General features: G+C 37.6%; 1 protein-coding gene across 6 annotated transcripts in view; it reads right to left on the bottom strand.

Annotated features, from left to right (window-relative positions):
* Positions 1 to 1,616: 1,616 nt before the first annotated feature.
* VPS41 (VPS41 subunit of HOPS complex) overlaps positions 1,617 to 15,041 on the bottom strand; it is a 124,729-nt gene continuing 111,304 nt past the window's right edge. For all 6 annotated transcript variants that reach the window (XM_033053116.2, XM_033053088.2, XM_033053080.2 and 3 more), the window contains 5 exons: positions 13,646 to 13,782; positions 7,117 to 7,216; positions 5,820 to 5,864; positions 3,542 to 3,621; positions 1,617 to 1,990 (listed from right to left, as the gene is read on the bottom strand). In XM_033053116.2, the coding sequence (XP_032909007.1) occupies positions 1,910 to 1,990; positions 3,542 to 3,621; positions 5,820 to 5,864; positions 7,117 to 7,216; positions 13,646 to 13,782 (443 nt within the window). In that variant the 3' untranslated portion in view covers positions 1,617 to 1,909. The remainder of the gene's footprint in view (positions 1,991 to 3,541; positions 3,622 to 5,819; positions 5,865 to 7,116; positions 7,217 to 13,645; positions 13,783 to 15,041) is intronic.

Raw genomic sequence — 15,041 nt, 5'->3', positions numbered from 1 at the left:
GACACTTTTCCATATACGCGTATAGAAGTAATTTGACTTTTTTCTTCCTATAAGTAGACAACTTACTGCCTTTTTAGGATATAACAAAAAAGTTGGTTAAAGCTACTGAGAGGGGAGCTTTTAAAAGTTTTTAAACTTCTACAGGCATGGCATGCAGTAACTCAAACATCATGGTGAAACAACCCTTGAGCTCATTGGAACATTTCATTTACTAGGAATCAAAGCAGCTTTCCTGATCAGTGTAGTGAGGAATGAATAAAGGAACAATATACCTGAGAATGTGTACTAGCTGCAAACGTGAACAGCTGCAAAGCCAGGCACTAATTCTTAAAGGTGAAGCTTGATGTACGCAGACTATGCTCTACATTACAAACTTGCTACCCTTCTGTTATTCCACCTACTCGATGTTCATTAATAATTTGCAATAAAATAATTTTCATTTTCTCTCAACTATCTGATTAAAACAACAGATTACTATGCTTTTGAGAGATCTATTCTTTTAATGATTGTTTTGCCTATCTAATCATGCAGAGTAAACCCTAGTATTTCTGAACACAAAAAATTTGATTCCAGTATTATACAGATCTGCACAGTGGACAACAAAAAATCATTCTTCAGGTTGCTACACCAATTGCCCAGAGGATTTTAAAACAGTATTATGAATATACATAAACTAGAAATCCAAGTTTCCACAGTAGAAATTATTTTAAGGTATACATATATGGGAATAAGGTACAGAAGAAAGTATTGTATTGGAGGTACTGTATTTTCCAGTTTTACAGATAGACTGCAGTATATACCATTGTTATAGAACTCAGTATGATAACTTGTTTAAAAAGTACAATTTGATGGCAAAACAATATATTTTTACTTTAAACTCAAGTTATTAAAAAGCAGAAAAATAATTTGGGAGTTCTGAATACTTTTCCTAAGGAAAAGATGCTTATATTGAATTTAGCACATATTATAAACAGATTACATTACTGTGAAGAATTCTGAAAGATCACTTTCTTTGGATCAGCAAAACAGAACACAGTTCAAATGAATAATATGGTTTTGTTAACATCCAACTGAATTATTTAATTTAGCTGTTAAATTGCTAAAGCCAAAAGAAACTTCTAGAAATCTTACCTTTAAAAGGTCAGATACATTTTTATTCCCTGCATCTAAATGAAACTACACACTTCAACTACACATAAGAGTAAATACCTACTGCTGACATTTAAAAATAAAGTTTCTGGATGAGTTGAACATGTGAAAAATTCATTTTAAACTATTGCATTGTAAACATGAATTGAGAAATTAACCACTTTCTACTGAACTATGAATGTGTAACCAAAGTAAACTGCCGATGTATGGAATTCACAGTTAACAAATTTGTTAACTGAAGATATGTGTTGGCACACAGACAACTTCAAGTTCTGAAGCAATTCCACTGAAAGAAGTCAGATTCCTATGGGTCTCAAGGTAAACAGGTCCCTAACAGACTAAATCAGGACTGAAATAGTCTGCTGAGCTGAATTTATGGCAATACATTTTTCTTTACAATATCCAGCCATAAGCCTGATGTGGATCCAAATTGTAAAGCACATAAACTGATAGCAAACACAAATGTCTAAATTTTGAGGGTTTTTTTCTTCCCATTTTATTTATTTTCTCTTCCAGAATGAAGTAACAAGCTGAGCAAAGGAACCATGACATATGAATTGCATAACAAAGACTTACCAGAGAAACATTTTCACATTTTCTCGTTACCCGAACTATGTAATAAACAGGATAAATACAGGAACCATTTTTAAATCACAATCAAAATTATATACAGAAGTGATGTCTAATGGAAAAATACAGTGGTTTTGCATGGTCCTAACAGATTTGGTGTCACTGACTGACATGGAGAACTAGGCCACTGCTATTTCTTCATCTCCAGGACCGCACTTCCTGGCCCCCGGTGTTTGGCACTGCATATATTGCAGAACTGGACAGAAGATACCTAAATCAAAAAAGAAAACAGGAATCTTTTGGAGAAATGTAGCCACATAGAAATGTGTGAAGATGAATGAAAAATGCTAATGCCCTTCTCAGCTGGTCACAGGCTGTTCCCAATAAACATAGTCATGAATAAGTGAGGGATGACAATATAGGAAAACATGGTAAGGCTGGGTGCTCTGGAGTCAGAGGGCAGTACAACTCACCACTCACTCCAAGGGTATTGCCACCTCCTGCCAGAAGAGTAACATCAAATCTCTTCCACACCAAAAATGAAAATACACAGGGAAAGGCATCATTGATTATTTTCATATATAAAGATGAGAATAAAGTCACTTGATCAGCTCCAATAACCACTGGATGCCTTAGTCACAGCTCTGTCTTTGAGTAGTGCTCCACAGATTTCCAACAATTGAGATCAGGGCCCAAATACTGTCATTTGACATCAAAGATGTGTTTATTGTTATTCTGTGCATTTTGTGCACACAGTATTACCCTTTCAGTATGTCACCAATAAGCAAATATCAGTAACATGACTGATCACCTAAGGTCACATAATACAGTGTAACAGGGGAAATTTGGCTCTGTTACATGCAGACACTCCTGTATTCATACATACTGTCTATGAATATATATCCTACAATGTAGATGTAACATTTAAAAATCCCACATAACCCGTCACCTGCCCAGAAAGTTGAGAATGCTGGACAAATTTTAGATTATTTCTCACAATAAAATTTGTGGTAAATGTTGAAGAAGTATTTACTAGTTGTTGGGCTTTCTTGTACAAATGATCTAATACATTAAGATTTTCATAACATATTTAAGTATACATACTGTACCATATGGCTACAAGCACTGTGTTTACTTACAGATGAAATGATTCACTAAAGCTATTTTTTCACTACATGTTAATTTTAAGAGACAGATACAGAATCTTAAGGAGTTAAATTTAATTTTCTATGTGATTTTGTTACCATTTGAATGCTTTTGTTTCTAAATTTAAACCCTGTTTTATCTAGAAGTTAGTTTTCAGCTTTGTGTTAATTGAACAAACAAACCAACCCCCCAAACAACTAAGAAAAACATGTTTTGAACATAATGATGATTACAAAGATATTTAAATATTCACTCTGAAATGACTGATTTTTGTCTTCCAGGTCAGAATAATTTAGTATCGTTCACTTGAGAAAATTCTTTTATTCTTGGCTTTGAGTATATTTAATTAAGGTAAAAGCTGGAATGGAAAAGGATGAATCAAAAAATTAGACAGACTGTATTCCCTACGTCTCAGAGCTGCATTACATATTCAGATTGCAGAAGGTGATAAACTACTGTTCAAACAGCAGTGATTTTTTCTACATTGGATGAGCTTTAGTTGCAGCATCATTAGACTTCCTTTCCTTGGTCACATACTACTATGTGGTATTATCACAAGTTATTACTATAATCATACAATTCCTCATAGACCCACACCCCTCTCCACAGCTGACAAAAGAAAGTGTGTCACTTTATCTTTGGCACAGGCGTCAGACATATTAAGCTAATTCCTTACCGTGTTGGATACAGGCAGGCACTCTCTGTGAAACATGTGTCTGCAGTGGAACACTACCACACTGAAGGACTTGGATGCATCTGGGAAACAGAAAAATAAATTCATTTCAACAGGGCAATGAAACAAATTATTTAGTGGCTACAGTAATATATGCCAACATTCTGTTATACACAGAGAAACTTCAAATCATCTTTCAACTTTAACATCTCTCAGTATCTTTTCCAAATTATTCTGGCTCATTCATAGAAACCATTAAGAGTGATGGTTTCAGATAATGTGTGCCAGTGATGCAGTTACAAAACAATTTTATTCTGTGGCTTAAATGCTGTATAACTTCCCACCAGGAATTTTTCATCTCAATATATACTAAATACATGCTAAATTTGGGCAGGGAGAAGAGTAAACTACTGTTGGGGGTTGGGGGAGTTTTTTACTCTTTCCCTCTGTGGAGAAATTTTTTCCCATTACTATGTTAAGCTAGCCGGGCGGCTCCCCTTTAGCTGTTAAGTGCTCAAGACAAAAAGAATAGCTGGGCTGGCTCATGGCTTGACTGCGGAGGGGGGTTTGAGGGGTGGGGGGGCGGATGGTCGGGGGCTGCTTTGTCCCTCCAGGGAGTGGGGGGGAGGAAACGACACACTTGCTCTCGCCGGCCCGAACGCAGAGGAGAGAGGTTGCTTTTCTCTGTGGTGGGACCAGGCCCTGCACGCCGACTGCTAAAGCTTCCTGCTTCTGAGAACAGCGCTGAGAACCAGGACGCCCACGGTGAGCGGAGTTCTTTCCTGCACCCTTTCTCCCACCTGGGACAGCCGCTGCCGCCTCACTCCCCTGCTCCTGCAGCAGCCGCGACTGAGAGGCTACCCTGCCCCGCTCCGTCTTGACTGTGCGGAGTAGAAGGGCATCCGTGACTGGAAAAAGGGACTGAGACTGAGTTTCATTCTGTTCTGTCACTGATTTATTTTTCATAGCTGATGTTGTTCTTGTTTTGTCTTGTAGATATATCAGTAAAGAACTGTTATTCCTAAAGCAACACCTTTGCCTGAAAAAGCCCTGAATTTCCAAATTATAGTAAACTGGGAGGGAGGGGATTTTCACTCTCCATTTTGGGAAAAGGTTTTTTTTCCCTCTGGCAACACTGTCTTCTAAACCAGGACAACTACCACCAAATAATTCAGCCACTTTGCAGAAAAGTTAGCAAAATTAGAAAAATTCTTACTGTGAAGAAAACCAGAACACTGAGCAGTTCTAGACCCTGCACTGCATGCCGCGATCTTGAAATATGGCAACAAGCTGCCTAGGTGCATGATGTGGGTTTTCATTCCCACATGAATATTTAGCCAAATTAGAAGCCTAAATACAACATCCCCATATCTAAAGAATAACCATGTCACTTATGAGCATAATTTGCATTCTACTTTGGCTCTTTTTTTCCTCAACACACATACCTCAAAGCACAAGCACATTCAACTTTGCCAGATTTTCTTGGTTTGTATATTGCTGCATGTGATCCCACTATAGTTGTTTTCAATTATTTATTTAAGTGAAAAATGGTAGAAACCAGATAGACTGAAAGTGATTCCATCAGGCTATTAACACTTAGAAAACAAACAAATGTCTGTACATATGCTTCATCTTATATATTCCTGCTTTAACAAGACAGCTATTCTCTTAGTAAAACTACTTTTTAAGAAACCCAACAACTGCATTGGTATTTCTGGACTATAGTTACCTTGAAGAACGTACATTTCCAAAATAACATCCTGAATTTCTAGTTTCACAACTAAATTTAGAAGGTGTTTTAAAGCTAGTTGGTTTTAAGATGTTTCAAATGTGGCACCTATGACTGAAGCCAAGAACTATCCACCATTCACACAAAAAGTACATAAAATTTTATAATCTACAAGTTCAGTGTGAGTAATCCAACAGAGATGGACTAGATTTGGTGGCGGCAGCTTAGTTTTGTGGTTCTAATAATCTTTGAGAAAACATATGTTGATGGAATTAAAAGTTGCCTTGAATTCCATGTATTCAAAACAGAAAATAACAAAGTCAAAGTTGAATAAGAAAGAATATCTGGGTTTACTGCAACAAAAAATGTTCAGTTAGACTCCACTCTCACATCAGAATTCAAAAGCAAGCTTTGCTTAGGAGATTAAAATTTATACAGTGATCATCAAGGGAGACTACACATTTTTATGAATAAAAGAAAACAGTAGTTCATCTTAAAATACTACTAAAAAAATTTACCACCTCTTTTATTTCTTCTACAAAAGTATCCTACCTGAAGGAAGTATTGGAGACAGACATGATTCACAGATATTCTCCTCTGAAAAACAAAACAAAAGAAAACTAAGTTTTGTTAGCAAACTCCATGTTTGCTAAAAGCAAAGAGCAGGCCTGTAAAAGCAGGCATGAACATGCTGCTATTACAGAAATGGAGCTTGGTCTTAAATCATTTACAGTAATTTCACTATTACAAGCCACACCGATTATAAGCCGCATTTCCGGGGGTGTCAGCAATGTTTTGTTTTTCCTCCATATATAAGCCGCACCAGATTGTAAGCCACACTTTCGTTCGCAGCGAGGATCCGCGTGTAACTTTCACAAAGTTGCCAATTAGTAACAGAATCGCGGGATCACGGGGTTTACTGGCTCAGATCGGATTGGCCCCGCTTTTCCCCTGCTAGGGCTGTGCAGGCTCGGATTGGCCCCGCCTCCCCTCTCTGCCAGGGCCGGGCGAGCCCAGATCGACCCCGCTTTTCCCCTGCTGGGGCCGTGTGGGCTTGGATCAGCTTGGGGCCATGCAGGCTCGCACTTCCAGGTTAGCAAATTTTTGAACCTCATCGATATATTAGCCGCACTTGATTATAAGCCGCTCTTCGGGTTCGGACCAAAATTTTAGTCAAAATGGTGAGGCTTATAATCGTGAAATTACTAAGATGCCTAATAGAAACTGTTAAAAATTGAAGAGTGATATAGAAGTAGCATTTCTAATAATGACATGATAAATATTTAGATCTGATGATGGTAGAATTGGAGGATTGAGGCTGTTTAGGATCAGTGCTGAAGAGACAAAAGGCAAACTGAAAAAAGGAGCATGGGATGGGTGGCTGTTAACTCTGCAGCATTTTGGAGCAGAAGTACTGTCAACTTTTGTCTCTTGCTATTAACACTCAGCTGGTGTGAATTACAGCACTGCTCACAAGCATCATTAGCACCTTGCAAAATATTTTCAACTGTTTCTGACAACGTTCTTGTATCTTTTGCTTTAGTTGCAGATTATTAGTGTCCATGTTGGCACTGAACAGCATTTTCATCTTTACAGACAAACTGCAGGACACAGTACATTAAAGGCTATGCAGAGATTGATTAAGAGAAACAGCTGCTGGGTCTTGTAGCTTTTGAGATACAAGCAGTTCTTTTGCAAAAGGGAAAAGCATCTAGTATCCCCCTACACACAACAGATAAGGTAAAAAATGCCGGCTTTTGGGCAGCTTCCAAAGCAGACAGTCAGGAGGTATATAAACCAAGCAATAGTCTTTAAAACCTTGAAAGTCATCAGGTTCCTCTGTACCCACCATCCACTAGAACACCCTTCATCTGAGTTCGATGCATTTTCTTCAATAAGGAAAGAGAATCGGCAACGAGGATCTTTTTGCAACCTTCCCGCAGCAAGATCTGTTGGTGCAAAGAACGTAAAAGACAGTGGTTGTTGAACAGACGGGCATTTCAACTATCTTGACAAGTCACCACTGTGTTTCTGCTGCCAAAGTGAGTGCAAAGAATGTTTAAAACTTTCTAAGGTATTCTAAAGGAGGTGAAGGAGGAACCTTTTGTTGCCATCATCATTTACTCATTACCTAAATGAAAAGCCCACAATAAGAAAACCCAAAAGCCCACAAAACAAAAACAAACATCAAGAAATAAAATTCTTTACAAAGATACTATTATCATAAATTATGAACATCTTTCTATGTGATGGTGCTAACAAATTACAACAGAGAGGAATTTTTACAGTGCCCCTTAGAATTAATTTTCAAATAATTTCAAAACAAGTTATTTCTGTATCTTTCTTGTCTTCTTCAGAAAAGATATTTGATAATCATAAAACTTTCATAAACACTGTAATTCAAAACATATTTTGTTCAAACATATATCCTGCTGAGGTGTCATTTAATAAGCAATATTAAATGTCAATGCAACTAATCAAAGGTCCCTAGTTAATTCCTCTTTAGCAAAAGTCTCAGCTCCCTTTTGACTTACTTGGTATTGTTCATTAGATTGACACGTCATTGCCTGAAATGGTTTTTAAATACAGAAGAAGCAAGGGCATAAAAATTATACAGAGCCTTATTTCACAGCACTTAATGGAGCAAGTATGGAAAGATGACAAACCCAAGTAAGTCTTTTGGAATTTTTTCTTCTTCTTCCCAAACTGATGTTTGGAAATTTGTTTTCCAAGACAACAATTCCTTTGAAAAGGACTTTCCAAAGATACTCACTGTCAATTATAACGTGACCAACCCTACTAAAACAGAGGTATAAAGGAGCAGTGTTCATTACTTTCTTCTGATCATTTGTATTACAAGAGGGTTTTCTAAGATAGTGCAACATACAACTAATGCAAATACCTAAGAAGAAGTACAAGAATAGATTTTACAGCCAAGTGGAAGCTGTTCAAAACTCTACCTTTCACATACACATTCTGAAGTAATAAGGATACACCGCTAAGAATGATACGCAGATAAGACTGCAAATCTGAAGCACACTAAAAAATTGAGTAACACTATGAGCATTTCAAATTGGGCATATCAGTGGGTGAATGACACTTTTATAATATTAGAGACATTGAGCTATAAAACATTCCAGAGCACCAGCAACTGAATGCAGATCTAGAAGACAAACACTTAGAAAATTAATCATTTTCATCTGTTGATAATCTCAGGAAAACTCTGGTTATGTCTTTCCCTTGCCAACTTTATCCAAAGGCAACAAAGATTGTAAAATTTTGTTCTAAATAAAGAAAAATGTTGCTAGGTTTAAAAAAAATACAAGAAACTTTTAGCAAGGACAACTGAATGAGACTGTGTTTCAGAAAGAGTGCTTACAGATTCAAACTCTTTTCAGTCAACAAACTGTATTCCAAAAATAAGCACACAACTTGGAGGGGATGAGGTCTTGGCTATATACTAGAGTCTCTGCTAAGTGCACTCAGATAGACAGATGAAACCTCCCCATGTTGAAGTACAAGGAGTAAAACAAGAATAGAGTCACAGAATATCCTGATTTAGAAGAGACCCACAAGGATTGTCAAGTCCAGCTCCTGCAGAGGACAGCACCAAGAATCACACTGTGTGCCTCTGATCATTGTCCAAACGTTTCTTGAACTTGGTGCTGTGACCATGTTAAATGAAAGATGCAGAACAAAGGCACAGTGGGAAGATGGAAATGTGTCCTAGCACTTTTAATTACAATACAGTGTGCTAGTAGAAAAAACATCATTAAAAGGAAAGAAAAAATGAAGAGGGAAACAACAGGCACCACTAGGTCACTGGAAAACCTCAACACTGTTTGATGCCTTAAAACCCAGGAGTAACAGAAATACGTGATAAAACATATCTTTTAAGAAATATGAACTTTTTCCCATTATTTAAACAGCACTAAGATCTTTTCATACCACATTTAATGACTGTCAGACCTTATTTTGCTACAAATGGAATAGTAGGCAGCCATTATTATATAAAAGGAAAAATCACAATGCAGAATGTCAAATGTCTATTCTCAAGGTAATAAATCTCAACACTTCTGTAAATTTTTGAGGTCTTCAAAGCAATTTCTATAATTTAAGAGTTAGGCCCTATAGTGCCTCCAAGGTGTCTGAACAGCATTTTTAGTTATGTTCGGGAACATAACCTAACAATTTTTCCAGGTGCTGTTTCAAGCAGCATTCATTGGATTATCATTGGGTTCATAAGCTCTATTATGAACGGATAGATGCGAATTCTGTGAGTGGATCAATGTTCTTTACCCATCAGAGCTACTGCAGGTTCAATGGCAATCTAGTAAGTCAGTGTTTGAGTAAAAGGGCTAATCCACAAAATCCATAAGTAGTACATCTAAACAAATTGCTTCTGTATTTTAAAGCTAGGGGAAAAGGAGTTTTAAAATATCAACATCTTTCAAAGATTTATTCTAACAAATGACATAGGGTAAAAAATGAAGCATTTCTTTTTAAAACAAGGGTGCTATTTAAGCTTCTTCCAGTACCATAAGCATTTCAGATACAAACCTAAGCTGAAAAGACACTTATTTTACACATTTGGAAAGCATAACAAGCTTATGATTATCTCACAAGTCTACAAATAAGGCGATTTTACTACTAGCTGTCTTTGGGAGACGTGATATAATGTTTTAGAAACCTGGAGAATGGTGATTTATTTGCACTTTAAAAAAACACTAGGAATGTGTAATTTATAATAAGTAAGCAGGTTGCTCTTTAAGGCAACATGTCTAATTTATCTATAAATTTATGACAGTAAAAAAAGTAGATGACAGTATGACAGTAACAAAGTAGATTTCAGAAGCAGTAAAAAAGCTTCAGACTACACTTTATTTGATAAATTCTCCTATTAAAATCCAAAGAACTATAACTTTGTCCTTGTTGTCTATGTCTCCATAAATGTGTTGTTTGTGAATGTTACCATGTATAAACACTAAAATCAGCATTATTTCAGCAGTAAATAAACTTTCACTACAATCAAACTGTAATTTGATTATGCACTATGGTTTTAATACATTAACTCAAACAATGACAAATTATCTTGAGGAGTGAAAAAAACAAAACAAAAAAAAACTACTTCAAGGTTTAATCCTAATTCAAAAAAACACTTAAATATTTCTCTGCTTAGTGGAATAGTTAGGAATGTGCTCAATTTTAAGCTCATGGCAGAATTGCATTTCCTGAAGTTGGAAAATATAAATGGGTGTGCCGGAAGGCAGGTTAATAGATCCCTATCTGTAAAACAGAGCTGTAATGTCAGAATAAAAAGCAAATTAGTAGTACTTACTTGAAATAGTAGCCTAAGAAAAAAGTTGTACATGATCTATGTTTTATTTTTGCCCAAAACAATATCTAATTCTGCTTTAGTGCTATGCTTGGTTGGCTGGTAGTGATCAGATTTCAAAAGTTAACCACAAAGCTGAGGTGACCTTAGAGTAGCATATAGAACAGTGGCAGCAGTTCACTTAGTGGGTGGCAATTTTTAAAGTGAAGCAATCAGTCTGCAATCTGCCAACATTAATAAAAATTATCCAAGGAAGAGTCCATATTAAAAAAAAAATTACAACAAAATTTGCATTTAGTAGATTTTTCTGGATTCTCTAATGCATTCTGTGACTCACACATACTTTGGCAGCCACTCAGTTTGATTTACTTGGTTTTGCTGGAATGGAAGGGACTGTTTTCAAAAAGACAAAAGTCTGTCAAAGGCACTGCTTTTAATTCCTACCCATATTTCACATCACACCTAAGTAAAATTTACTGGTATGGAAACTCAAGAGCATAATAGGAAATTTGCATTTGCATACTTACGTAGACATAAAACAATCACATCAGGGCTTGCAAAAGGAGCCCAAAATTAAACGATATAATGGCACAAAGCTAACATCTTTTGGGAAGCCATCATTATGAAAAGACCAGCACGGTTTTTGTGTTAGGCAGCGACTTGCTAGTCAAGCAGCAGGTTCTCTTTTCACCTGTGCTCCTCCTTCGTGGATCTTAGCACAAAATTCTTTTTGCCTTTGACAATCGGCACAATAAAACTTCCATGGGTACAGCGCTTGAGATCCAGAAAGATGAAGATATAGAAAATCCTGGCCAATTAAATTTGTACTTCTGAGTGAGTTCAAAATGTCTGGTATGTTTCATGTTACACATCTGGAGGTTTCTACCAAAAGCCAGGCCAGAATAGAGGCCACTGACTTCTCAGCATGAACCTACACAACATGTGCAGAGGCATGACCAGGCATCACACAAACATACCAAACACAGCTAATGAGGTAGCAACAACAGTTCTGCGAGGGCAGAACTGTCCTCAGCAAGGAGAGGCTGCTTACACATTCACCCAAAGTCCCAGCCGTGTCCTGAAGCACACTCTGAATGCAGAAACAGTCCCTCTATAAAATTGGAGCTTGCCAACTGGCTGCTTTGGCGAGTGTGCAAGACCAGCAACAAGATCTCTACATTTCAATGCAGATACACCATCTGCTCATAAACAGTGCACTTCACATTGCCAGTAACACTTAAGGAACAGACTTATTTTAAACTATAACTTACATTTCTCTAATGAAATATTGCCTTTTTTTTGTCTGTTTTTTTTTCTATCATACAAGCAAGCCAAGGACAAATCACATTAAGCTTTCCAAATTCATATTATCCCTACGAAATCTAAATTTTAGCCCTAGAGCTACCCAACTCTACTTCAAAATCAATTAATTTGAAATCCATGAAGCATTTCAACGCTAACAGTAAATATTTTTAGATATCATTCTCACGGTTAAATACATGCTTTTAATCCAAAAGTAATTCTGTTAAAAGGTATTTGAAGAAATAATTATACTTCCATCCCCAAAATACAACCAAATGATGCCATCAGCTTTGCCTGAAGCCACGTAATGTACTCTGCATATGTGTAAAGCTGAAGCTATGCTTACAGCACTTTCTCAGTCTGCCTGCAAACACAATAAATATTACATTTCGATTTCATGAGAATGCAGAAACAGATGCAAAATTAACAGGCAAGTGTTTAAATGCATGGTATTTAGCTAGCGCCATTTTGGAAGGATACTAGCACCCTATAAAGTCAAAACCTGAAGTAATGTTACAAAATGCATTATATGCAAACATGTATCTATTTATCTGGGGAGGCTCCTGGCATGTAACAAGTGTTGGGAGATGAAAAAATACAAAATGCTTCTTTGAAATAGCCAAAGTTATAATCTGAAGTTCATATAAAAATAAAAGAATGGAAAAGCCTTAGAAAAGCTTAAACCGTGCCCTGTGAAAGGAGACATGGGTTTTTATTGGCCTGGCAAGATCCCAGCCATGACCTTAATGTAACCATCAAGCCCATCTATTTGCTCAAAATGTTGAAAGACTAATAACAGATGGGGAAGAAATCTGAATTTCATTTGCCTACTGAGCTATGTTTTCTTAGACTCTGTGTAGTCACATAGGAGGCATTCAAACTCCTCTGTAACTTTCTTATAGTAGAGTGATGCAGAACAGCACAACAGAGAACTCAAGTTTGGGACTCCTTCTGTAGCAGGGAAATGTAAAATATGCAATGCAACACACTCTGCTGGCTACTTTTAGGGAGCACTGAGAGGTATGCTTCTTTTAAGTTCTTACAAACACGTGTCAGAACCACCCATATAGGCGACTGCACATATTTATATAATTATGCTGGGGTAAGAACACCCATAATCCAGTGAACAGTCCATTTTCTTTTAAAATGCATAAACAGCAACACATGCACAGAATATTCTGAGCTGGAAGGAGCACTGAGTCCAACTCTTAAGTGAATGGCCCTTAATACAGGAATCAAACCCACATCCTTGGCACTATTAGAATCATGCTCTAACCAACTGATTCTGCATCATTGACAGAATTTGATTTTAAAAGTTCATCTTCCTTCAGTTAGTATGACACTTAACATATGACTCTACCACCTGATGAAAGCTTCAGCAAGGGCATGTTGCATTCTGCCACCATTCTGCCTCTGCATTCATGTGAAACAGAATGAAAAGCACTGGTTATGCTTTCCAATACTGGACAGTTGGGCGGTGTAAAACAGGTTGAATCACTCTAGATGCTTCCAGTTCTACTTACCCACCAGGCTTAAGACAGTATGGAAGACATTTAGGGCTAGAAGCCATCAAGAAGTCTTGACAAATTTCCACTATTTCTGTCATAGTATTGTATCGGCCCACAGTGTCCATCACCAATGACTGACCAAATCGTGACGGCAATTTCTTGTGCTGTTCAGGGACAAAGAGGGTTTCCTGTCTCTCTGAAAATTAGTATCCCATGAAGAATACAACATCTACCTGCAAGTTGTAGTCCTGAAGAATCTTCACTAGTGAGTCTCTCAAATTAGGAATCTCCATGCCTTCCTTGATGCGGTGGATCAAAAGAATAGGATCAACGTGGGTTCCAATATTGTTCAACAAACCAGTAATAAAAGCTGTGAAAACCAAGAGGCAAAGAAATTAAGAAAAACAATCCAGCAAAATACCTGATTAAAGGATACTTTGGTGACAAGCTACATTCTTTGGCTTATTCATTGACAGTTCTCTACTAAGCGAAAACACTAAGTCTCTTTTACAGTCTTTGTATGTTTCTTGCAGCTGTATTTACTCAAATGCAAGCCTTTAGGAAAGTGAGAAAGATACAGTTTGGTGATTTACAGAACTTTCAGTGTATTCAGTAAAGCGGTGACTGAGTCTCCAGCACAAACTCACAAGTATATAACACATTTTAATTCAATAAAATGAGCACTGAAGCAAATAGAGTGAAAAAATTAACTACTTTAGGTAGTACAGTAATTTCAAGACTATAAGGCGCACCGGATTATAAGGCACACCTCTGGGAATCGGCAAATTTCGCAACTATGTACATTATATAAGGTACACTGGACTATAAGACGCACTTTTTTTTTGCAACAAGGAGCTGCACCGCATGCAACAAAGTAACAAATTACTGGCAGGTGCTCAATTTGCAAACATTTTTCACAGATCGGCGTAGCCTTTAAACACAGTCCCAGGCACCCTCCCTGTGCCGCGGGCCCCGGCACTCCTGCCTGCCCCCGGCACTGCTTGTCATGGCTCGCGGCTCCTAGCTCCCACTGCGCGGCCACGCCGCGTCCCGGCGTCCCCCCGCCCGGCGGCTGTGGTGGGTCCTGGCGTCCCCCTGGCCGGTGGCCACGTTGTATCACGGCTTCCCCCTGGTCGGCTCAGCTTGCAGCTCGCACTTCTGTGTTGGCAAATTTCCGAACTTTGTCCATATATAAGGCGCATCCAGATTATAAGGCGCACTTTCGAGTTTGGACTAAAATTTTAGTCAAAAGGGTGCGCCTTATAGTCGTGAAATTACTGTAATTCAATTCCCAAGTCCAAGGTTTAAAAACAAATTTTCAAGCACCTAACCTGATTTCAATGTGTTTCTAAACATTGGTAAGAGTGACATGATAGAAGTCTTTTGCTTTTTGAAGAGCATCTGGCTAAAAAACCCACTAGAATGATGACTCAAGTGACTCAAGGCTGTGTTTTTTCTTCAACCCCCACAACTGAGAAATATCACTAGAGCTGCTCTGCATACAGGCAGAAACTGTAACATAGAGGAACTGAGAGAATTCTGCAAGCTTTGAATCCCTTTTGCTCTAAAGATGTAACTGACTGTAGCATCACTTTCACTGATTCATTCAAGTATGTGTAATTTGAGAAT

The sequence above is a fragment of the Catharus ustulatus genome, chromosome 1 (assembly GCF_009819885.2).
Source record: "Catharus ustulatus isolate bCatUst1 chromosome 1, bCatUst1.pri.v2, whole genome shotgun sequence".
Lineage (NCBI taxonomy): Eukaryota > Metazoa > Chordata > Aves > Passeriformes > Turdidae > Catharus > Catharus ustulatus.
The sequence above is the reverse complement of the archived record's forward strand: the minus strand, read 5'-3'. Positions and strand labels throughout refer to the sequence as shown.